The sequence below is a fragment of the Lasioglossum baleicum genome, chromosome 8 (assembly GCF_051020765.1).
Source record: "Lasioglossum baleicum chromosome 8, iyLasBale1, whole genome shotgun sequence".
Classification (NCBI taxonomy): domain Eukaryota; kingdom Metazoa; phylum Arthropoda; class Insecta; order Hymenoptera; family Halictidae; genus Lasioglossum; species Lasioglossum baleicum.
The window spans coordinates 6,415,556-6,440,300 of record NC_134936.1 but is presented as its reverse complement, the minus strand read 5'-3'; the positions used below and the strand labels follow the sequence as shown (position 1 = coordinate 6,440,300).

The following is a 24,745-nucleotide window of genomic DNA, read 5'->3' as shown; positions in this document are numbered from 1 at the left end:
CTGTGAATATCCATTCTTTGCTCGCTAATATATTCATCTATAGTATACAGTATTAAAATGAGAATTTGTGCAAATATGTTAATATGAAAGAGGTTTTAAATAACCTATACATTTTGGTTGGCTACATAAGGGTTAGAGTACATTTTTAAGGTCCACGTAAGGGTACAAAAATTAAAGGTTTATTCCACTTCATTTTCGTCTTATACAGGGTGTAACAAAATTTGAAATTCAAGGTCGAATTTTTTTATGTTTGTATCGCATTCTACTCACCATGGGGACCAAACTTGTCACAGGAACCATAGGTCGCAACTCAACCGTTCTCTCATAAAAGAATGTTAAATGTTTTAACATCGTCTTCCGTTCCTTGAGTTGAGAACCATCATGATTTATGACTGTTAACAATCGTCCTTGAACATCGGCTTCGATTTGGCCACCATTATTTTGTAAACGGAACGGATGTAAACAAATAGAGCACAGTAAAGCCGCGTAAATCCGAAAGAGTATGAGCACGAGCAAGTGCAATTATATACTCCTCTTTCCTCCAATGAATACGAGGTCGACCTGCCCTCCGATGTCCAGGAGTAATAACAAATTCAAAATCTTGAAAACGTTGGTCCAATCTTTGAAAATCCCTTCTGTCTGGCACATTCCTAGGATTTCCTCTTGTCCGGAATTAATTAAATATTCACGACATATATTGCATGAAGCATCTGACGCACGTTATAATTTCTTCTACTCTGCATAACTGACGTCTAACACTGACTACACGAAAGACCAGAAAAGACTGTGATTATTGGCAGTGGTCATCTGAAAGTTGTGATGTTTACTGTCCTCTATTTGTTTACATCCGTTCCGTTTACAAAATAATGGTGGCCATATCGAAGCCGCTGTTCAAGGACGATTGTTAACAGCCATAAACCATGATGGTTCTCAACTCAAGAAACGGAAGACGACGTTAAAACAATTAACATTCTTTTATAAGAGAACGGTTGAGTTGCGACCTATGGTTCCTTTGACAAGTTTGGTCCCCATGGTAAGTAGAATGTGATAAAAGCATAACAAAATCTGACCTTGAATTTCAAGGTCAAAGTCAATTTTGCGGCAATTTCTTTTAACAAATATCCACCGATCCGAAGGTATACAACCATCTGCCAAAACCATGACACTAAATTTTGTTACACCCTTGTTATCATGGAGAACCAACCCTTAAATTTTTTCCCACCTGTAGTCGACCACCCTGTATAAGAATTAAGGGCGTTGGCCCACATAAAAAATGTTGTAAAATGCGACTTTTAGTATTTTTTCTACAATTCCGATCAATTGCAATTTTTGAAAGAATTTCTTTTCACATCCTGTGGTAAACTAATTGCTCTAGCTTCCCAAGAAAGTTCGAATCGTATAGTCCAAATATTGAAAAAGTTATCGTCCTTTTTAGAGCGTCCGAATATTAATCCGAGTCACTGTACTCAAAATGATTGTGAAGTGTACAAACCTTGGCTGCTAAAGAGGAATAGGGTTCGTCGAACAGCGACCACATTTGGGGCTTGAGCTTCTGCCACCAGGTGAGCGTGCCCGCGTAGTACGCCTCCTCGAAGCCGAACTTCCTCGCCAGTTCCTCCTCGGTTGGCTTCTCGGTATCAAGGTCCAACCTGTCGAGGACTGTCAGCGTTTCCTGCGTGTCCCGATGCTAGAAGAGCGGGTCGGGAGGGAAGAGAGGGGGATGCAACAACGATCGTTATTCGTACCTGCGAAAGTCTCTCGCTCTCTTGAGGGTGCGTTTAGTTTTTGTTTTTGTTTATTTAGTGCTTTCGTTGGGACAGATAAAGCGCGTGCAAAGCGTACGTGAATATCCACACATGGAACAAAAAGAATCATTCTGTATCGGGCTACGATGCTAAATCTAATCGCGCCGCCACAATGTCACGAATCGCCAATCCAGCTGGACAAATGTCATTTTTAGTGTCCATCATACGATCTCTTCATTAATTAGAAGTTAGCGAAGTTAGGCTAGTAACGGGGAGCTACTAGAACAACTAATAGCCTTAGTGTCTGGTCAAAATCTGTTCTTCGAAGTAACATATTTTTAATTTGTGCACTCTACTGAACTCTGGTAATAAATTCGTCTATTTTGTGTCAGATATTTTTTAGGATATGAACTTCAAAATATAGGAACTGTTTCACTTTATAGCAGGCCTGGCCAACACGCGGCCCGCCGGGCGATTTTATATTTCTATTGAAACTTTTGTTTCTCGTTGCATGTATACAAAAATATTAAGTGAATGAAAATTTGCATGTGTCATTGTTATAATGCGACGCATAACAATAAAGTTTTATTCATTTTGTATTTGTATCACATTTTTTAAAAGCATGTTTACCTAAAGTGCGACCCGCTGTAACGCTACGCGTCATCAAAGTGGCCCGTGAAATCATTTGGGTTGGTCATGCCTGCTTTATAGGAACAATTTACTTAGAAAGTATTAAATAAATTTACTTCATTTAAAAAATGATAAAATGGTTATTTACTACAATCTGGCGGACTGTTAGGGCGCGAAATATTGTTTATAGTCTTATCTATAAACAGACTCAGTTGCACGAGCCTGAGGTAAGCTCAATCGCTTATGGCCGCGTCTTTACTTAACTCCAGAGTCGCCAGATTAAGCCTTGTCCCCCACGTTATTCTTCCCCTTCTACGACGCTATTCCCCCACGCTTCCGCCGCAGCCCGGTAACGTGACGCGTTCCATCTCTGTCGTGCACGCGTCACAATGTCACGTGACTAATCCGGTAGCGGCAGAGAGAGAGGGTAACTTTCTTCTCTCAATTTGTGCTCCCTCCCCACATCTGGCGACTCTGGTCAAGAGTGGGGTCTTGCAGATCCCCCCCTGCCCCAATATTTCTCTTAAAATAGAGATGACCTTCATTTTTTTAAAATGGAATGCTACATATTTTTTTACATCATGTAATAGCAGGAATTAAGACGATTTCAACCATGTAGTATAGTATGGTTTTCAGGGTCATACAAGAGCAGAAATAAAAGAAATAAATTTAACATTTTGTAATGTTGTATGCCCTTGTATAACCCTGAAGACCATACTATACTACATGGTTGAAATCGTCTTAATTCCCGCTTTTACATGATGTAAAAAAATATGTAGTATTCCATTTAAAAAAATGAATGTCACCTCTATTTTAAGAGAAATATTACAAATAAAAAAAATGTAGATACGCTATCATATTGCTAATAAAATATACTATAACTTCCTCCTCTTCGGTTTTTTCTAATGTTTACCGTTTACGAAAAAACGATGGTCCAAATTATCGCGAACATCCTGTATACATATACAGGGTGTGGCCGGACAGGTGGTACAACCGGGCAGAGGGTGATACTACGTGTAAAAATAAGTCAATAAAAAGGAATAACAATTTTTTTGTTTGACGCTTCGTTTTCGAGAATATCGAGTTTGAAAATGCAGCGAACACGTGCCATTGCATAGGAATCGTCTGACGCGTCTGACCGTGATCAACCTATTCTACTTTGTGCATACACTATACTAAAGCACGCGAACCTGGCGGAACTTCAAACTCGATTTTCTCGAAAACGAAGCGTCAAACGACAAAATGTTATTCCTTTTTTTCGATTTATTTTTACATGTAGTATCACCCCCTGCTCGGTTAGTCGGGCCACACCCTGTATACAGGGTGAATCACCTAACGTTATCACCTCAAATATCTTTGTTGTTTTCAAAGATATGTACATTAAATGTCTTCAGGACAAGGTTGAATGGCAAAATGGGGCTCATACGATAACAAAAAAATTTTTGATTTTATTTAATTTTTTATTCGAGATATCAAGGTCACCTTCATTTTTTAAAATGGAACCACCCTTTTTAAAACGTCTTCAATGATAGTCCCTTTCATTACGAATTCAGTGACTATTACTCAAGGTCATTCAAGGTCAAAGAAATTTTCTTTGCAGTTACAACGACTAAAACGTCTTTATCCCGAAAAATGTCGTAGAAGAGAAACGAAAATTTGTATTTTTTGTATGGCTACATTTATTTTCATCCTTTGCACTCTTTTGTCGAGCGTGACTCGACATCGGAGAAAAGAAATTGTAAATAAAACGTGTTTTTACATGTATTCGGTTCTTCGTTTAATTAATTAGGTCGTATTTTTTAGTTAAAAACAAATATAAATTACGAAAAAGTTTCAGAGCTACATTTAATATAATTAGTAAAAAATATGTTTCTTCTATCGATCGTATTTGCTGATAATAAATTTTTAAATGTTCGAAAGCATTTTTTATTTTAATTTTTAATTTTTGAAGGATCGAAACGTTGATTTTGTTTGACAATTAGCAAAGTTGCTTTATAATTCGTAATAAACGATCGAACCGTTGCGCCGGAAACATTTAAAAATTTATAATTAGTAAACAAAATTGTATAAAATAAGTAGGAGTCAAGTAACTGTACTTTGACGTAAATTTCAAATGAAACACTTAAAATAGAAGGAAGTTATTGGCAACAAAATTGAAAAATAATTCGGAGTGCAAAGGGTAAATGCTTATATATTGATTACAAACGAATCTATTTGATCTAAAAAGAGACTCGTAACATTCATATTTGTTAGACTTTGTCAAAATCTTCATGACGAGTCTGACTTGTTGAAATACGGCAAGGGGTTGAATTGCATCCACTAATTTTTGTCAAAAATGCATAAAAACCGGAGTCCAGTGATGATTCGTATTTAACAAACCGCAAGTATATCAATTAGTAAATTCAGTAAGATTGTTGGTTGTTTGTTCAGCTGGATTGGCGGTTTGCAACATCGTGCACCGGTTCCGTAAGTTACAGACCGAGGCTATTGGTTGGTCGGAATGACTTGGTTAAAATGGCAGCGTTTTTCTCCCGGTGTCGTGCGTTTTATTGTGAGAGAGGGTCGAGGATAACTGTCGCGACACGGTCCCGATATACCCCACGTGGCGCATCTGTTACCGCTACCACGTGGAGCTGGTCTCCGACTCTTCGACTAAATGGCACTGCGGTGACTTCTTCCGAGTAACGAGCACATTTTCGTATACCACGGAATTCAGTGGAATGGTTTGCTTCGTTTCATCGTGGGAAATTCTCGGCAATTTCTCCGCGACACCGTAAATCATTGCGGTAGAGTACATGGTGTTTCTTTACTGGTCCCAGCTTGGGAACACGTCACTTAAGGGGGTAGACTCGTTCCCAGATGTATTTATTGGTATTTGAAGTACATTCGTGATTTTTTCAAAACAAAAATAATGAAAATGATATGAGTTAATTCCACATACACGTTTTCATACTAGTAATACAATTTGTACAGCCACGCTCAAAAGTATTTGGACACTTTGTTGCAAGTATAATTTATTCTAATAGTACCACAAATTCTGCAATTTAATTATTAAAATTTCTTGAATAACTAAACGTTTCTTCGGTAGGGCTAATACTGTTTCAATCTACGATGATCCACTGGCGGCGTGGTGTTTTCTTAAGACAATAAAAATAGTAAAATAGACTGCATAAAATTGAACGAAACTCGTCAAAGATTCATATAAAAATTCAACGCGTTGTCCACATACTTTTCAGCGGGAGTGTACATCTCATAGACATAAAAATAATTTTTTTATTTATCGAGAAAAGTGTTAAAGAAGTTTTAAAAATATATTTAAAGTAGGTACCCAGTTATCTATATAAGGGTTGAAGTTTTAAAAATATATTTAAAGTATATCATAGGTACCCAGTTATCTATATAAGGGTTGAAAAAAGAAATTCCGAAATACGAGACTCGCATGATAATTATTAAAATATATTCTGTAGTACTGTGTAAAATAGACCGCATAAAATTGAACGGAACTCGTCAAAGATTCATATAAAAATTCAACGTGTTGTCCACATACGTCAGCATTTCTATTTGCAAAGCTGTTCGCTTCGGCTTTGTTAAGGATTTACTAACGAAAAATACGGACCAATAAGAGCACGGCCTTGACATGCGATGGCGAGGAAAGTCCTGTTCGGCGGCAGGTTCCACGCAACGTAGCGTTGGTGTTGCGCCGCGGCGAAGCAATGAACAAGAGAAGGAGTAAAATTCATTTAAATAGAACTCACAGAATGTGTGTCACTGGGCCATTCGGAGACTAGCTGCACAGCTGACTTCAGGTATACCGCAGTGCCGAAAGCTGTACGGTCAAATCGACTTCCACTTTCACTTCAAACACACTGCTGTTATTAAAACTACTTGCTATTAAAAACACACATATTAGTGAGCTTCGTATTGACAAGTCTTTAGAGATGTTCTCTCTACCGCGGTTCAAACGACACTGATTTTACACATAAATTTTTCTGAAGAGTTTATGTAAGGGCAAAAAATGAGACACGAGGGGTCCGTTGCAAAACTAGACTTTTTTCCTGCATATTAGCGCGCTGAGTCGATAGGTAACTGTTCGAAAAAAAACAAAGTCTGTCCTTCACCGACCAAGAGGCAGGGTGACAGGTACGCGTGGCGTTTATGACTCTCTTGTCCTATACCTCCCTTGAGAAACTTTCTAAAAGAAAAGGACAGACAGTGTTTTGCCGTGTGAATAAATTCTAGTCTTACAGCGGTCCCTTTCTTGTCCTTCCCTAAACTCTTCAGGAAAGTCTCGCGTAAAATCAGTGTCGTTTGAACTGCGGTAGAGAGAACATCTCTAAAGACTTGTCAATGTGTGTTTTTAATATAATAGCAAGTAGTTTTAATAACAGCAGTGTGTTTGAAATGAAAGTGGAAGTCCGGATTGTCGATTTGACCGTACAGCTTTCGGCACTACTGTATACCTGAAGTTGAACAGCACAGTTCGTCTCCGGATAGACCAGTGACACACACTTCGAAGCAGCAACTGCATCTATGGTTGAATAAGTGAGTTCTTATTATATCAATTCTACTTCCTTTCTTGTTCATTGTTTCACCGCGGCGCGACACCAACGCTACACTCAGCGGAATCTGCCGCCGCGCCGCACAGTGGGTTGGATCGAGAGTGACATTTTACGAAAAAGTCGACTTCCTCATATCGAAGCTGAAAAAATTAATGTTTATCCACACAAACTGTAGTTTATATAAATTCACAAAGATAGACATTTGGGATGCTGTGTCCTGATTACCCTATTTAATATTTCTTCTGCCTCTTTTGTGTAAATAAAAAACAGTCCTTTGGGATAACAATTAACGCTGTAAGTTGAGGATGGTTGCTCGCAATGTATTAAAAATTAATATTTAATGAAATGAATAAAATCTATATACTTTCTTAGAATTTGCAAGGTATATCTTTTAATGGACCTAATTGGACCTCTTCGGACAAATTAGATCGTTTTCATTAGACCTCCCTCTACATATCCCCACAAAAATTATGTGTTTCGTATTTCGAAAAATTTTTTCAACCCTTATGTCGATAACTGTGTACCCACTTTAAATATCGTTTCAAAACTTCTTTAATACTTTTGTCGATAGATAAAAAAATTATTTTTATGTTTTATGTGCTCCAAATGATCATAGAAATCGCTCCTTTTAAGGAACTCTAGAACATTTTTGGGACACCCTGACGATTGACCATTGACGATCCCACATTTCAATTTTTGTAACATTTTAAATTTGATGGCTGAGTTTCGGTAGAAAATTTGTTAATTTCTTATTTATACTTTACAAAATAATGGGAAAACAAAAAAAGAATCGATCGTCAATGCCTAATTGATATTATAATGAAGATCACTGTAAAATTTTAATGTAATTGCTAGGGTAGAACTCGAGATATCTCGTACACCGTTTTGAAAAACGCATTTAATGTTTACAAATGTAATTTTTCTATCAAAACAAAAATTTCCGATTGTTTAAAAATATTACTGTGTCCTTACCCCCCTTAAGAAAGAAATTAAAATTCTATTTCACCCTAGTTGATTGCAAATCAGGTAGAAAATTCTTATTTTGCATAAAGATCCGCTGTCTGGTAATAAATAATTACGAATTAATTCACAAAGTGCATTTAGCAACGTTTCCCTACTATTCAAAATCCAAAACATGAAGGCGATGTGTTTCACATTAGCTAGTCTACGTTTGGCTCTAACCTGTGGTCTGGTTACCACTATTGCGAATTCGACCACTCACTATCGTAAACATGAAAACATGATATCCACGGGGTATCATGATCAAAACCTTCCGAATCTACGCGGGGTTTCGAATACGAGAGTACGCGAAATTTAAGCACCATCATTATACGAATGAAATCATTAGTCAGGGTTATATTTACCCGATATTATGTTATAAACAGCGCAGTTATGCTCACAGTTATGCGCCACCGAAATAATAATCGCTGTCCACTGGTGTACGGCGACGCGTTCAGTCCACAATCCCGATACCGACAATAATAATGTATTGCAGTCGAATCAGTATGAGCAAATGGAGACACGAAATTAATTTCAATTCAAAACAGAGGAGTAGCGGAAAGCACGTGGTGCATTTCAGTGCATCATCGAATCAATTGCGCCAACAGATGTTCGCACCTTCGTCTCACGATGAAACCTAATTGAAGAGCTCGCTGGATGAACGTGTTAAACGAGACTTTTGAAAAAAATGTTTATTATGGTTTGCTTTAAATACAAAACGTGGGCTGTCCAAATTTACTTTACCGGACTTGTGCCTTTCTCTTGTAAATTATGATGTATTTCGTATGCAATCCAGTAGATTACACTGTCCAACACCAAATTTGATTTCAATATACTGTTGGGTCCTTCTTATAGAGTTTTTTGCGCTGATTCCGAATCTGGTTTTAATTTTTTTCCTATACGTCCAGTTTTTGAGAAAATGGAGTTTTAAAAAAAGACATATTTTTCAACTTTAAACAAATATTGCGATGTTATTATAAAAGATATTGAATTGTTGTTTGCAGCAAAAGATTCTGTAGACTTTCCCGAATACAGTGATATCCAATATTAATACATTATGATTGTTTAAACATGTTTAAACAATGATTAAAGACGGAGATGCACCACTTTTGCACCAATTTTCGCGGATATTTTCGAATTTATCTAAAAAAATAAGGGTCCAGCGAAAAATTGAACTATACCACGCGAAAGAGCAGACTTTTATCTTGAGAAACCCCCTTGTGAAGTTTGCATGGTCGACGTTTTTACCGAACCAGAAAGCAAAATATCTTCGCCCGACATGCGTTGACGCCAGTGGTGCTCTTCCACTAGCGCGGTCGTTCGTCGGGATACGGCGAGGCGCGCTGCGGTGAAACGGCGCGTGGCTATAAGCGCGCAATTATGTCAGCTTACTTAAATGTAATATTTTATTAAATGTGTTATACTATTGTTATTTATTATTTATTAGTATATTTATTCTGTATAAATTATTTTATGTATTTTTTAATGTTAGTCTCTCGTTTATAGTATATTTAATACAAAAAATACCTTTTGTAACAAAAAAATAATTTATTCACACACTACACTATTACACTATTTACAATACTAATATATATGTGTACACTATTCAGATATAATACACTATATCGATTTAATATGGAGCAAACTATTTTAATTATGTATTTAAGTCAATAAAAATAGTCCCGTTTATATTGTGTTTGGACTTCTTTTACTCGGAAGAATCTCGAGTGTTCATTGGCACTATAATTACAATACATAGATAAGACGACAATTACTGAAAATAAAATTTTTCAGTCACCGCATTGCAGACTTTCCTTACATTGTATGTATTCCGTTGTCCGTAGACCGTCATTTATTTCAAAATATCGTGTTAGTTCTTAAGAAAACTGATGCCAGAGTTCAGTTTCGGCTTTGCGTTTGTTGAAATCACTTGTGTCAAGCATTTCAAATCTGCATTGCTACGTATAAAACTTCATGAAAAACATTTATAGTTATTTATAGTATTTTAGTTGTTGTGTATATAATATATGTATTTTAGTAGTGTATTATATCTGAATAGTGTACACATATATATTAGCATTGTAAATAGTGTAATAGTGTAGTGTGTGAATAAATTATTTTTTTGTTACAAAAGGTATTTTTTGTATTAAATATACTATAAACGAGAGACTAACATTAAAAAATACATAAAATAATTTATACAGAATAAATATACTAATAAATAATAAATAACAATAGTATAACACATTTAATAAAATATTACATTTAAGTAAGCTGACATAATTGCGCGCTTATAGCCACGCGCCGTTTCACCGCAGCGCGCCGCGCCGTATCCCGACGAACGACCGCGCTAGTGGAAGAGCACCACTGGCGTCAACGCATGTCGGGCGAAGATATTTTGCTTTCTGGTTCGGTAAAAACGTCGACCATGCAAACTTCACAAGGGGGTTTCTCAAGATAAAAGTCTGCTCTTTCGCGTGGTATAGTTCAATTTTTCGCTGGACCCTTATTTTTTGAGATAAATTCGAAAATATCCGCAAAAATTGGTGCAAAAGTGGTGCATCTCCGTCTTTAATCATTGTTTAAACATGTTTAAACAATCATAATGTATTAATATTGGATATCACTGTATTCGGGAAAGTCTACAGAATCGTTTGCTGTAAACAACAATTCAATATCTTTTATAATAACATCACAATATTTGTTTAAAGTTGAAAAATATGTTTTTTTTTCAAAGCCATGATTTTCAAAAACTGGCCGTATAGGGAAAAAATTAAAACCAGATTCGGAATCAGCGCAAAAAACTCTATAAGAAGGACCCAACAGTATATTGAAATCACAAAAAAAGTTGAAATTTGTTGGACAGTGTTATTTGTACCCGGGACGGTTGCAGGTCGAAGTTTCGTTTCTGTAGGATTAATAGTTCACGAGTTATGCCTACTTAAAGTTGTGCTTTTTTCAGTGTTTTTGACAGGTTAGGGCGCCGCCATATTGGTTTGCTGCCGATTGCGTACCGCTAATCGAGCTTAACCGCTAGATGGCAGCACCGGCACGCGTTAATACTGATATAATTAGACTGCGGATCTTTATGCAAAATAAAAATTGTCTTCATCAATTGCAAGACACAGAAGTCATATAAAACTTTCTTTCTATTTTCAATCATTTTAACAAATCGAGCATAACATATGCAGTTACGGTTTTAAATTACATCCACCGATTTTTGTCATAAATGCATAAAATCCGCAGTCTACTGATAATATAGAGCAGGGGTACATATTGCGATTGTTGTTTGAATTTTGGATGATATGGCCACGATGTTGCGTTTAAACTGGTCTGGGTTAGGGTTTTGTAGATATTTTCCACGATATATTTCTTGTCCAACATTTTCCGAGATATTTTTCTCTACATATGTTAACTAGATGTGCTGCCATCTAGCGGTTCTACTCGGTAAGCGGCTCGCGATCGTCACTAAAAACCAATATGCCTGCGCCCTTATCTGTCAAAAACACTGGAGATTGATCGACTTTAAGCAAACATAACTCCTGAACCATTGATCCTACAGGATCGACACTTCGATCTGCAGCCGCCCTGGGTAAAAATCTACTGGATTACATACCAAATACATAATAATTTATAGGAAGAAGCCGGAAATCTTGATTCCGGTAAAGTAATAAAGTTTACCCGAGAATGGTATTGAGCAAAGCATGGTACAGTAAATTCTCTATAAACGCGAAAATCTTTCAACGATAAACGCGACAGAAATATCCCCTCCAAACTAATACACTGACTCGGCTCGGTATATCGGTGTGAACCACTACTAACGCGACGCGGAGAGTCGCAGTCGTCGGCACAGTTCAAACGCGCCCGTGAGTCATCATATCGTTACAACACAGTCAAACTTCTTTATTTTCCATGATTCTGTTATGGGACTTTCACTACCTTATTTCTGGCATTTTCTGATTAAAATGATACCAAACACGATATAATTTGAAAGAATTTAGTGGTTTCATTGACGGTATGTACATATGTATGAAGTGACTAAGAACATAAGAGTATGTATAGCGAGTGAAAAAGAAAGAGAAATTGCGATCTCGACGCTAGGCAAAGGTACGGTTAGTGTCAAATACGGTGGAAACGAAGTTAATATAATAGCTCATACAATACTTAAATGTTTACGCGGGACACCTTGTATACAGAGTGAGTTCGAAGAAACAGAACACCTAAATATCTCCGTTACTTTTCGATGAAACAAAAAACTTCTTAGGACAAAGTTACACTGTTTGAAGGGCAACATGTAACGGTGTAAGGGAAAACATTTTCAAGGTCATTTTTTTACAAGATTTCAAGGTCATTGATATCTTTTTAAATAGAATGATGTATTTTTTAATACATCAATCGATGCAGCTGGACATTCGCTATAAAAAAGTACTGAACCATGTATGTCGAAAAGTTAGTAGTTCACGAGGTATTTCAATTTAAATAACTCTAAAACACCATTACTGTCGTACTAAGACGTTAGCGTTTACTTGCTAGTGTAAATTGAAGAGTTTAAATTGAAATTGAAAAATTGACGTTGAAAATGAAATTGAAGATTTGAAATTAACGAATTGAAATTGAAAAATTGAAGTTGGAATTGAAAAATTGGCGTTGAAATTGAAGAGTTGAAATTGACGAAATGAAATTGAAAAATTGAAGTTGAAATGGAAGAGTTGAAATTGAAAAATTGGCGTTGAACTTGAAAAATTGTAAATGATGAGTTGAAATTGAAATTGAAGTTGAAATGGAAGAGTTGAAATTGAAAAATTGACGTTGAACTTGAAAAATTGAAATTGACGAGTTGAAATTGAAATTGAAGTTGAAGGGTTGATATTGAAATGGAAGTTGAAATTGAAGTTGAAGTGTTGATGTTGAAATGGAAGTTGAAATTGAAGTTGAAGGGTTGATATTGAAATGGAAGTTGAAATTGAAGTTGAAGTGTTGATGTTGAAATGGAAGTTGAAATTGAAGTTGAAGGGTTGATATTGAAATGGAAGTTGATATTAACGAAATGAAATTGAAAAATTGAAGTTGAAATGGAAAAATTAACATTGAAAGTGAAATTGATATTGATTAGCGTTTACTTACTTGTGTAACGTCTTAGTACGACAGTAATGGTGTTTTAGAGTTATTTTAATTGAAATATCTCGTGAACTACTAACTTTTCGACATACATAGGTTAGTACTTTTTCATAACGAATGTCCAGTTGCATCGTATGATGTATTAAAAAATGCCTCATTCCATTTAAAAAATATCGATGACGTTGAAATCTCATAAAAAAATGACCTCGAAAATTTTTTCCCTTATACCGTTACATGTGGCCCTTCCAACAGTGTAACTTTGTCCTAAGAAGTTTTTTCGTACAACGAAAAGTAACGGAGATATTTAAGTGTTCTGTTTCTTCGGACTCACCCTGTATGTATAGCCGTAAAATTCGAGAACCGGAACAACCGCAATTATTTTATTGCGAACCTACTATTTCGTACGATCTGATCGAATTTTCATTATGGCGGTCAGCATTAATTATTATCGCGAATGAATTTCGTTGGTAAGAATGGGAACAATTTGAAATGAACCGCATAAAACATGGAGCATTACGGGAACCCGCGATACCACGAATAATTCCGGAACAGTGTCATACTTTGGACCTAATTGGACGTCGATTGACAATTTGAATAATGTACAATGTACCGGAGACTCGTGGAATGTTATGCTGCGACTGCGGCGGATCCCATTTGAATATTACTGGAAGCTTGTCGTTACTGGATTTTGGCGAATGCGATATATCAGAACCGGCAACCGTGAAGTGCATTTTGACCTCGATTAAAGCACGGTACAGTAAGCGCGACCTTGACGATTATTCTTTCGAGACCTTATCGGGACAGTGAAAGTTTTCGCGAATGACTGTGGGAATTGTTTCAGTTCATTAACCCTTAGCACTCGAATGGTGATTCTGAGGCGCCACTTACAATTGCTGTACCATTAATAACAAATATTGTTTACATTATTTAATATATCGGTATCTAATCAATTACTAAACATTTGTAACAAAAATGTCAAAAATATTTTAGAATTCTGATATATTCTCTAGTATTAGCACAGTCATTTGGTAGTTTTACCTGGAAAGTTTTCCGGGAGTTTTAAAAATGTGTAATTTTATAGATTTCGATGTGCTCTTTTCGAATTTCAACTTTGCCACCTCGTATCATTGCCGCTCGCGCTGCCATATTGGAAAAATGGCGCCTAGTAGCAGTTTTTTGACAATATCTCCTTTCCGACTCATGTTACGATAAAAACATTTATATACAAAATTAAACTAGAGAAAATTTCCTACAATTTATGTAATCACAATTTTTTTTGTAAAAACAATAGTTTTGGCGTACAAGCGCCGTAAACTATCATCTACACCAACACGTGTTTTTCGTATATTTACGAAAAATATTTTACTGTGCGTAAAGACAAAATAAATAATTAAATTACACAACATTTTAAAAAATGTTAATTTCTCATTTTAAATGTGACGGTTACAGAACCGATCTTTTTCGACTTTCCCACGAAAATCGTAGTCAAGATCGTGTCTGGCAGGAAGCGTCCCTAGATAACAGAATCGTATCTCAAGTCCCTTTTGACAAAGAACGAGAGTCTGGCACTACACGACTTTAGATAATTAATAGATCACCCCACTCATTTTAGGGGTATATAAACCCGTGCATTTCTGCACTCGGAGGCTACTACACCGGTAGACACGCATCGCGTCACGTCGTGCTGTATCTCGAAAAGTCAATTCCTAGTTAGATCGGGCTAAAGTTCCCCTTCGAAACAACGTCAACCGTACGGATTCCGCGAGCTCGGTATAAAATCTGTTAGGCATTCCTTTACGATTGATTTGAGACCCCCGCATTGCCAGTGCGTTACAACCGTGCACTTAGTTAGGTAATTATTCAATTCTATTCTCTTTGATTCATTTCTTTCGCGACATATACACAACTGTAACACACGTCTTTAATTAGAATATACAGGGTGTCCCAAAACCCCTTCGACTCCGGGAAATGGGAGGTTCCTTAGGTCATTTGAAGCAACATTTTCCTTTGCACCAATGTCAGCCGGGGCTTTGTTTAGGAGTTATTAACGAAAAACACGGACCAATCACAGCGCGACCTAGACGCGCGATGGCACGTTCAGCCCGGAGCGCCGGGAGACGAGCGTGGTGTAACGCCGCGATGCCGTAACGAACAAGAGTTTCTCGAGATTATGTGAATCCTCCCCGATTTGGATGAGCTTTGGATATGTTGTCAAGACCATGATTCTGAACAACATTTCCCTTTACAGTTTTTGTCGGCCGGCTTTAGTTTACGAGATACATAATTGTAAAAACTTGTCATTGTAAATCGATCGATGTACTATCTTCTACCCGATTTGGATGAGCTTTGGATATGTTGTCAAGACCATGATTCTGAACAACATTTCCCTTTACAGTTTTTGTCAGCCGGCTTTAGTTTACGCGATAAATGTAAAAACTTGTAATTGTAAATCGATCGATTGTACTATCTTCTATCCGACTTGGATGAGCTTTGGATATGTTGTCAAGACCATGATTCTGAACAACATTACCCTTTACAGTTTTTGTCGGTCGGAAGAACTTTACTTGTCAATTCATATGGGTGGATCTATTTACCCGACTTACGGCAACTTTACCCGAACGAGAGAAGAAGCAGAAACTGATTGTATTGAAAACTCACTTATTCAGCCGTAAATCCATTTGCTGCTTCGAAATGTGTGTCACTGGGTCACTCGGTGACGAACTGCACAGATGTCTTCAGGTATACGACAGTACCGAAAGCTAAGGGACGTACGACCAGGTCGACGAACTGCACAGCCGGTGGTAGAAGGCCTAAGGGATGCGCGGTCAAGTCGACGATCCAGAATTTCACTTTCACTTTCGAATCGATAAATAATTCGTATGTTTATTTCACACAGATGCCTTGAAATTTTTCCACACTCACAATCACTGTTCACATTTGTCAACACATAGTTATGCACTAATAATAATTGCCATATCCGTGTCCTGCTGCACAAATCACAACAATCAGGGAATGCAATTACTAGACTGCGGATTTCATGCATTTGTAGCAAACATGAGTAGGTGCATTTTAATACAGTAGAGAGATTAAAATAATTTCAAAACACCATTGTATAATTTTCAACTTCTTAAAATGATCACAGTAAGAATCAAATATCTGTCTGGCTCCTGTCCCTTGTAATAGCGGCAGCTAACTTTCATTTTACATAAAGATCCGCAGTCTAGTGGTTGGATTAAATAATCGTTTAATTAGTTTAAGCAATTATTATTAGTGCATAACTATGTGTTGACAAATGTGAACAGTGATTGTGAGTGTGGAAAAATTTCAAGGCATCTGTGTGAAATAAACATACGAATTATTTATCGATTCGAAAGTGAAAGTGAAATTCTGGATCGTCGACTTGACCGCGCATCCCTTAGGCCTTCTACCAGCGGCTGTGCAGTTCGTCGACCTGGCCGTACGTCCCTTAGCTTTCGGTACTGTCGTATACCTGAAGACATCTGTGCAGTTCGTCACCGAGTGACCCAGTGACACACCTTTCGAAGCATCAAATGGATTTACGGCTGAATAAGTGAGTTTTTAATACAATTAGTTTCTGCTTCTTCCCTCGTTCGGGTAAAGTTGCCGTAAGTCGGGTAAAGAGATCCACCCATATGAATTGACAAGTAAAGTTCTTCCGACCGACAAAAACTGTAAAGGGTAATGTTGTTCAGAATCATGGTCTTGACAACATATCCAAAGCTCATCCAAATCGGGTAGAAGATAGTACATCGATCGAATTACAATGACAAGTTTTTACAATTATGTATCTCGTAAACTAAAGCCGGCCGACAAAAACTGTAAAGGGAAATGTTGTTCAGAATCATGGTCTTGACAACATATCCAAAGCTCATCCAAATCGGGGAGGATTCACATAATCTCGAGAAACTCTTGTTCGTTACGGCATCGCGGCGTTACACCACGCTCGTCTCCCGGCGCTCCGGGCTGAACGTGCCATCGCGCGTCTAGGTCGCGCTGTGATTGGTCCGTGTTTTTCGTTAATAACTCCTAAACAAAGCCCCGGCTGACATTGGTGCAAAGGAAAATGTTGCTTCAAATGACCTAAGGAACCTCCCATTTCCCGGAGTCGAAGGGGTTTTGGGACACCCTGTATATACAGGGTGTCCCAAAACAAGTGAAAATCCCGAAAGGGGGTGGTTCCTGAGACCATTCTAAGAGACATTTTCCTTTGCACCAAAGTCAACTGCGGCTTTGTTTAGGAGTTATTAACGAAAAACACGGACCAATCATAGCGCGCCCTGGGCCGCCGCGCCGTCACGATGCGATGTCACGGCGTACCGCGACACTCGCTTGCCGGCGCGGCTTGGCGTGCCGGGCCAGGGCGCGCTCTGATTGGTCCGTGTTTTTCGTTAATAACTCCTAAACAAAGCCGCAGTTGACATTGGTGCAAAGGAAAATGTCTCTTAGAATGGTCTCAGGAACCACCCCCTTTCGGGATTTTCACGAGTTTTGAGACACCCTGTATATATTTGTGTTCTTTGGGGTAAATTCGTGTAAACTCACTAAACCCATCGTTATCGTTCCTATATCCTAATCGAATAATTGAACGTTCCCACACGATACAATCTAACCGCTCGGATTGTATCAATTAGATTATACTTGTTACGAGGCCCACTAACAATTCCTACCAAAATCGTCCAACCAGAGATTTATCCAACCTAGCGGCTCCCTGACAATCGTATCAGGTTCGTCTGCGTTTAACTCCATTCCCAGATTCTCCCTGACAATCGTATCAGGCTCGTCCTCGCAATCTTCAATTCCTAGCGACTCCCCAATTACGCATTGGGTTCGTCCGCGCACTTACTAACAAATTAAAATCTTATTCCTTGCGCATAAACACCTCGCCGGCCACTCAAGCTGCTCACGGCCCTGGCTCGTAACATAAACATGGTGAAATTTTCAAAATGTACATAATTCAATACATATACAGGTTGTCCTGGTGAAATGAGATAAGCAGGATATCTCAGACGACGTTGTCGTTATTAAAAAAGTGTTCCTACAAAAGTTGTTTGATATGATGGGCTACATAATAAAAAATTAAAAAAAAATTTTTGATTTTTGCTTTTTTTAGCAAAGCGAAGAAGATCGCGCTAAATTTCGGAATTGTGCATTGCATGTGAATTAGGCCTACTGGGGACACTACGATAAAAAAAACGCGCTGCTCACTCTACCTCAAGGTGGTAAAATGAAATGAATTTTTTAGCCATAACGCGCATGTTGAAGTACACTTTGCGGCGCTCGTACGCCAAATCCATTGATTTAAAAAAAAAAAATTGTTATTACATAAATTGTAGGAAATTTTCTCTAGTTTAATTTTGTATGTAAATGTTTTTATCGTAAAATGAGTCGGAAAGGAGATATTGTCAAAAAACTGCTATTAGGCGCCATTTTTCCAATATGGCGGCGCGAGCGGCAAAGATACGAGGTGGCAAAGTTGAAATTCGGAAAGAGCGCATCGAAATCTATAAAATTACCCATTTTCAAAACTCCCGGAAAACTTTTCAGGTAACCTCTTTTTTTCGAACCACAAATGCTGTACTATATATTCTTGTATATTATGGAATATTCTTGTATATTCTTGTATATATTCTTGTGTATTCTTGAGTATTCTTGTATATTTTTGTATATTGTTGTATATTCTTGAGTATTCTTGTATATTTTTGTATATTGTTGTATATTCTTGAGTATTCTTGTATATTTTTGTATATTGTTGTATATTCTAGCATGTATTATCTAGTATATGTATATTCTAGTATATGTATATTCTAGTATATATTCTAGTATACAGGGTGTCCCAAAATTCGTGAAAATCCTGAAAGGGGGTGGTTCCTGAGACCATTTCAAGCGACATTTTCCTTTGCAAAAATGTTATCCGCGGCTTTGTTTAGGAGTTATTAACGATAAACACGGACCAATCAGAGCGCGACCTAGACGCGAGTTGGCACTACTCGATGTCGACTGACTGTCGATTGGCCGACTGTGGCAACTCGCGTCTAGGTCGCGCTCTGATTGGTCCGTGTTTATCGTTAATAACTCCTAAACAAAGCCGCGGATAACATTTTTGCAAAGGAACATGTCGCTTGAAATGGTCTCAGGAACCACCCCCTTTCGGGATTTTCACGAATTTTGGGACAGCCTGTATATTCAAGTATATATTTTAGTATATATTCTAGTATACAATATTCTAGTATATATTCTAGTACATTCTGGTACATTCTGGTACATTCTAGTACATTGTGGTACATTCTGGTACATTCGGTTATATTCTTCGAGTTTATGCATGTATGACAAAAACGAGTAGATGTAAGAAAGGCCCGCTGTCTATGAATGGAAATATTCTAGGTTGAAGGAATATTTAATTGTCGAGTTAAAATTATTCAGAGTGCAAAGGGTTACGAGTACGTTAGAATCTCCGTTGTGCGAACTAATTGGTGAACGAAAGTATTCAATACAGTGGCGGACAAACGAATGTTTAAATAGTTATTAGAACAGTTCGTATAGGTGTTTAAAAAACAAATTCAACGATGTGCGATACGTTGACCTTCATGTGACCTTCAAAGTGAAGGGTGTAATACATATAGGACATCGTTAACAAGCAGTTGGTCGAGTACGAACAAAATACAGTCGAATCAAAGTTTATTTTTTATCACCATAACGAAGCTTTACAGAAATTAAGATAATAAAGTGGCTATCAAAAGCAGAGAATTCTAGTGAAGTTAGTAAGTTAGCATAACTCTAGTAAGTTATTCTACCACATGGTCCGTAAGATCCGCCGACCTAAATGTTATAAAAAACCTGAGGGCTGTTAGCTAAATAAGCATACTCTACAGAAAATAAGTCTTAATGTAGGGACATTGAAAAATCAGAAAATAATTTGAAAAGCAGCATAAATCTATAACAAAAAGACCGTTGTAAATGTTGGAAGTTATGAACAATAAAAATGGCTGTACACACTGTCAACAAATAATACAGATGAAGCATTCGTATTAAGCTTTTTCACAAAATACTATGAAACATTGTATTACATTGTTTTATAGTATTGTCTAAGAAACCATGATTTACTTTTATTGGTTTTATTGTCGTAATTTATATACTTATTAATAGACTGCGGATCTTTATGCAAAATAAAAATGTTTTGCAACGAATGTGGGCAGCAAGAATTAAATAAAAATTCATTTTATCGCATAACAGATTTTTTACGTTGAAAACATCATAACAATATTCTTCGATTTTTCTAATCCTTCACGGTTTTATAAACCACCCAGTCAAAATTTCTTGATAAATACATGAAGATCCGCCGTCTAGTTATTAAACAATAACACTGTACAACGTATTTCCCATAACAGAGATTTGTATGGTTTTGTATAGAGTCTTATTGTCGCTGAATGTACCACAAAGTTTACAAACTGAGACTTCATTTCAATTTAAAGCAGCTACGATTTCTTTATACATATCTACGTCTTATACACTAATGAAAGCAAGGAAACTACAAAAGGGGATGCAAAATTGATTGTTTATCTAAAACAATGAAACAAATCTTCACTGCTCTTTACTTCACCGGACTCAAAATTTGTGCCTTTATCCTACAAATTATGATTTATTTGGTATGTAATCAAGTAGATTTGTACCCGGGGCGGCTGCAGATCGAAGTTTCGATCCTGTAGGATCATTGGATCAGGAGCTATGTTTGTTTAAAGTTGAACATTTTTCAGTGTTTTTGACAGGTAAGGGCGCTGCCATATTGGAGCCGCTAGGTGGTAGTTGGTTGGTGATTAGGTCGGGGGGGGGGCTGCAAGATAAGCGGCTAGCGGTCGTCACTACAAACACATACGGCGCACAGTGGGACCTTTCGTCCAAATCGGAGACAAAATCAAAGAACTTCGATAGAAATGAGGTAGAGCGACGAAATTTTTTTAGATTATAACTGAAACTTGGCAGAATATGGGAAAAATATGGAGATTGTGGTACGAACGTTTTATAACCTTGAGAAAATTCGTTAATCTTTCGCAAGTTCAAGAATATTGCGGGTTTTTCAATACCACGTGCGGAAACATTTTTTTTTAACATGCCACACATCATTTCCTGTAGATTTTTTCACACTGATTTCAAATCTGGTCTCAAAATTTGTCTACGACCTCAGGATTTTGCAAGAAATCGATTATTGTGAACACAACAAATGTAATCATGTTATCAAATCATTTCAACGAAAAAATGATTACATTTGTTGTGTTCACAAAAATCGATTTCTTGCAAAATCCTGAGGTCGTAGACAAATTTTGAGACCAGATTTGAAATCAGTGTGAAAAAATCTACAGGAAATGATGTGCAGCATGTTAAAAAAATATTTTTTCCGCACGTGGTATTGAAAAAACCGCAATTTTCTTGAAATTGTGAAAGTTTAACGAATTTTCTCGAGGTTATAAAACGTACGTACCATAATCTCCCTATTTTTCCCATATTCTGCCAAGTTTCAGCTTCAATTTAAAAAAAATTTCATCGCTCTACCTCATTTCTATCGAAATTTCTTTGATTTTGTCTCCGATTTGGACGGAAGGTCCCACTGTGTGACGTCGCCCTTACCTGTCAAAAACAATGCAGATTGCTCAACTTTAAGCAAGCATAATTCCTGAACCATTGATCCTACAGGATCAAAATTTCGATCTGCAGCCGCCCTGGGTACAAATCTAGTGGATTACATACCAAATACATAATAATTTATAGGAGAAAGGCACAAATTTTGAGTCCGGTAAAGTAAAGTTTACCCCAAATCTTTACTGGGCGGACGTAAGTAAGTTTAATTTTACAGTTTTCTGATCACAATTTCGATATGCTCACATTTTGTTCGTTTTATTACCTTGTAGGACCTCGCGCGCGCGCGGTTGCTGTCTGTTACGTCTTATACACTAATGGAAGCAAGGAAACCACAAAAGGGGATGCAAAATTGATAGCTCATCGAAAACAATGAAACAAATCTTTACTGGGCGGACGAAAGTAAGTTTAATTCTACAGTTTTCGGATCACAACGTTAATATTCGAACGTTTTGTTCCTTTTATTACTTTCTAGGATCTCGGTTGCTGTCTACTACAGCCAGTCTCTTTCTGCTACTACCGAATTAGTCACGTCACATTATGTCACACGTGACCCGGCCTTGACGGAAGCATGGGGGAATGACGGCGTAGAAGGGGAAGGTAGTGTGGGCAGACAATTCTGGAGAGTCTGATTACATCTTACAGTGTAAGTACAGCTAATCCTATTTGGTAACTCGCGATTAACCCCTTGCCGTAAGATTATCTTCAGGGTTACAATCATTAGAATTTCTCTAATTTACGAATAACTTCAATGCTTAAGTATTGGTTCATCTTGTAAGAAAGTTCTCGAGCATTTTCAAAATGTTTTCTTTGTTAGTACGAGTACTTAGGGGAACTTGCTCATCTAAAATAGTCCAGAGATTTTGAATGGGATCGAGATAAAGCTTTCTTTCGATATAACACAATGACACGGGGCGACTTTCGACCAGAGTCGGGCAAAAATTGTTAGTCAATACTTAAAAAAGTTAGTCAAAACTTTTTGATTAGTTAGTCATAACTACATGGCACTAGTTAGTCACAGCTCTAAGTAATCGTTAGTTATTACTTATTACTTATGATTAATCATTAGTTAGTTTAAATGATTAAAGAGTCATCAGTCACTATTGTACGATTAGTATACATTAATATGTATACTTAAACTATATCGGAATTTGCAGTGACCAAACGTGTCACAATCTGTATTTTGTATGTTTATAAACTAATAGGATATTTATTTGCCTTCTTTTAACTTATAACCATTTTTAGTCATTAGTCATAGTGAAATTCTGATTGCGTATTTAGTCATTAGTTCTGCCATTGTAGTCAGTAGTCAATATTCATCCTTAATAAAAATTTAGTCATTATTCATTAGTCATTACGCTCAAATACTTATGTAGTAATTACTCATAGTCACGCTCAAGTATTTACTTAGTCATTAATTATTAGTCACCTTTGTAGAGTTTATGAAGTTATTACTCAATAATCATAATTGTGACTAGAATTTGCCCAACTCTGCTTTCAACGTGTTGCGGATGAAGATACGCATTCGACTTGACATTGTTCTTGAGTGGGCCGAGAGTTTATGATAGGGTGGGTTGGTACCCGAAAAGAAGAGGGGACAGAGATTTTCCTGTTGCGAAAAAATATCGTCGTCTTAATTTGAAAAAAGACTGGGGTTTGCGGTGGGCACTTGAATTCTCAAATTGTTTTTCCTCGAAAAAATTAGATGTCACCTCGAAGTGTCCTTGGGATCGATATCTTGCCAAAAGATAAACGGCCCGAATCAATTCTATTGTACTTATTCATCTGTGCAATTAAGGACACCGATGTTAATTAAAGTCAACGTATTCACAGCAATTGGGAGAACTATCGACAAATGTGTACTATGTATATAGTTGTTAACATTATCACTATGCAAAGGTGTTTAAACTTACTTTTGTCCGCTGTACGTGTCGAACAAAATGGATTGTTAACGTCTTAAGCCATTTGAAGATACATGACGTGTAAAGATTTATACTGACCAGTGTCGCCAGACACTGAGGGGAATTAAGAGTATGGTTACTGGTATAGTATAGTATAGTATACTGTACTATAGTATACTGTATAGTATACTGGAATAGTCACGTGACATGGTGATACGTAAGGGGAAGGTAGAAGGGAAAGGATATAGTGGAAAACAAGCCTTAATCTGGCGACACCGGTGCTGACATCTACGCGTAAGATTTGGATGACCCTTTACAAACATGTTTCAGATACGACCTTGTTTTTCTGGGGTAAACTTTACTTTACCGGACTCAAAATTTGTGCCTTTCTTCTATAAATTATGATGTATTTGGTATGTAATCCAGTAGATTTGTATCCGGGGCGGCTGCAGATCGAAAATTCGATCCTGTAAGATTAATGGTTCAAGAGTTATGCTTGCTCAAAGTTGATCAATCTGCAGTGTTTTTGACAAATAAGGGCGCCGCCATATTGGACCCGCTAGGTGGTAGTTGGTTGGTGATTAGGTCGATAGGGGGGCGGCAAGGTAAGCGGCGCGCGTCCGTCACTACAAACCAATCTGGCGGCGCCCTAACCTGTCAAAAACACTGCAGATTACTCAACTTTAAGCAAGCATAACTCCTGAACCATTGATCCTGCAGGATCGAAACTTCGATCTGCCGCCCCGGGTACAAATCTACTGGATTACATACCAAATACGTCATAATTTCTAGGAGCAAAGCAGAAATTTTGAGTCCGGTAAAGTAGAGAGCAGCCTTTGTCTGCATAATTTGATATTATATTAATGTCCTAAATGAGTCCTTGCTCTACTTTACACATGTTCGGGCACACCCTGTATAGTACTCGAATTGAATACAGGGTGAGTTAATAAAAGCCAACATCTGAAATAACTCGTACCAAATACGTTTTGAACGAATCACGTTATATTTTGAGAGACTCATCGGGTGGATGCAGTTACGTCATTGCAGATCTGATATTGTCTGAGATATCAAGGTCACCTTGAATTTAATTAAGGCGAATCTACATTTTTTCTAGTTTTATCTTGTAATCGATAAAAAGACGAAT

General features: G+C 37.3%; 1 protein-coding gene and 1 long non-coding RNA gene across 4 annotated transcripts in view; one reads left to right on the top strand and one right to left on the bottom strand.

The window, feature by feature from the left end:
* LOC143211323 (uncharacterized) overlaps positions 1-22,867 on the top strand; it is an 86,512-nt gene extending 63,645 nt beyond the window's left edge. The window contains exons 2-3 of the long non-coding RNA XR_013009434.1: positions 21,973-22,102; positions 22,176-22,867. This is a non-coding gene — a long non-coding RNA (uncharacterized LOC143211323). The remainder of the gene's footprint in view (positions 1-21,972; positions 22,103-22,175) is intronic.
* Positions 1-24,745, bottom strand: part of LOC143211318 (potassium voltage-gated channel protein Shaw) — a 163,043-nt gene that overhangs the window by 29,740 nt on the left and 108,558 nt on the right. For 2 of the 3 annotated variants that reach the window (XM_076428846.1, XM_076428847.1), the window contains one exon: positions 1,493-1,687. The exons of the other annotated variant lie outside the window; for it this stretch is intronic. In XM_076428846.1, the coding sequence (XP_076284961.1) occupies positions 1,493-1,687 (195 nt within the window). The remainder of the gene's footprint in view (positions 1-1,492; positions 1,688-24,745) is intronic. 3 annotated transcript variants of the gene reach the window in all.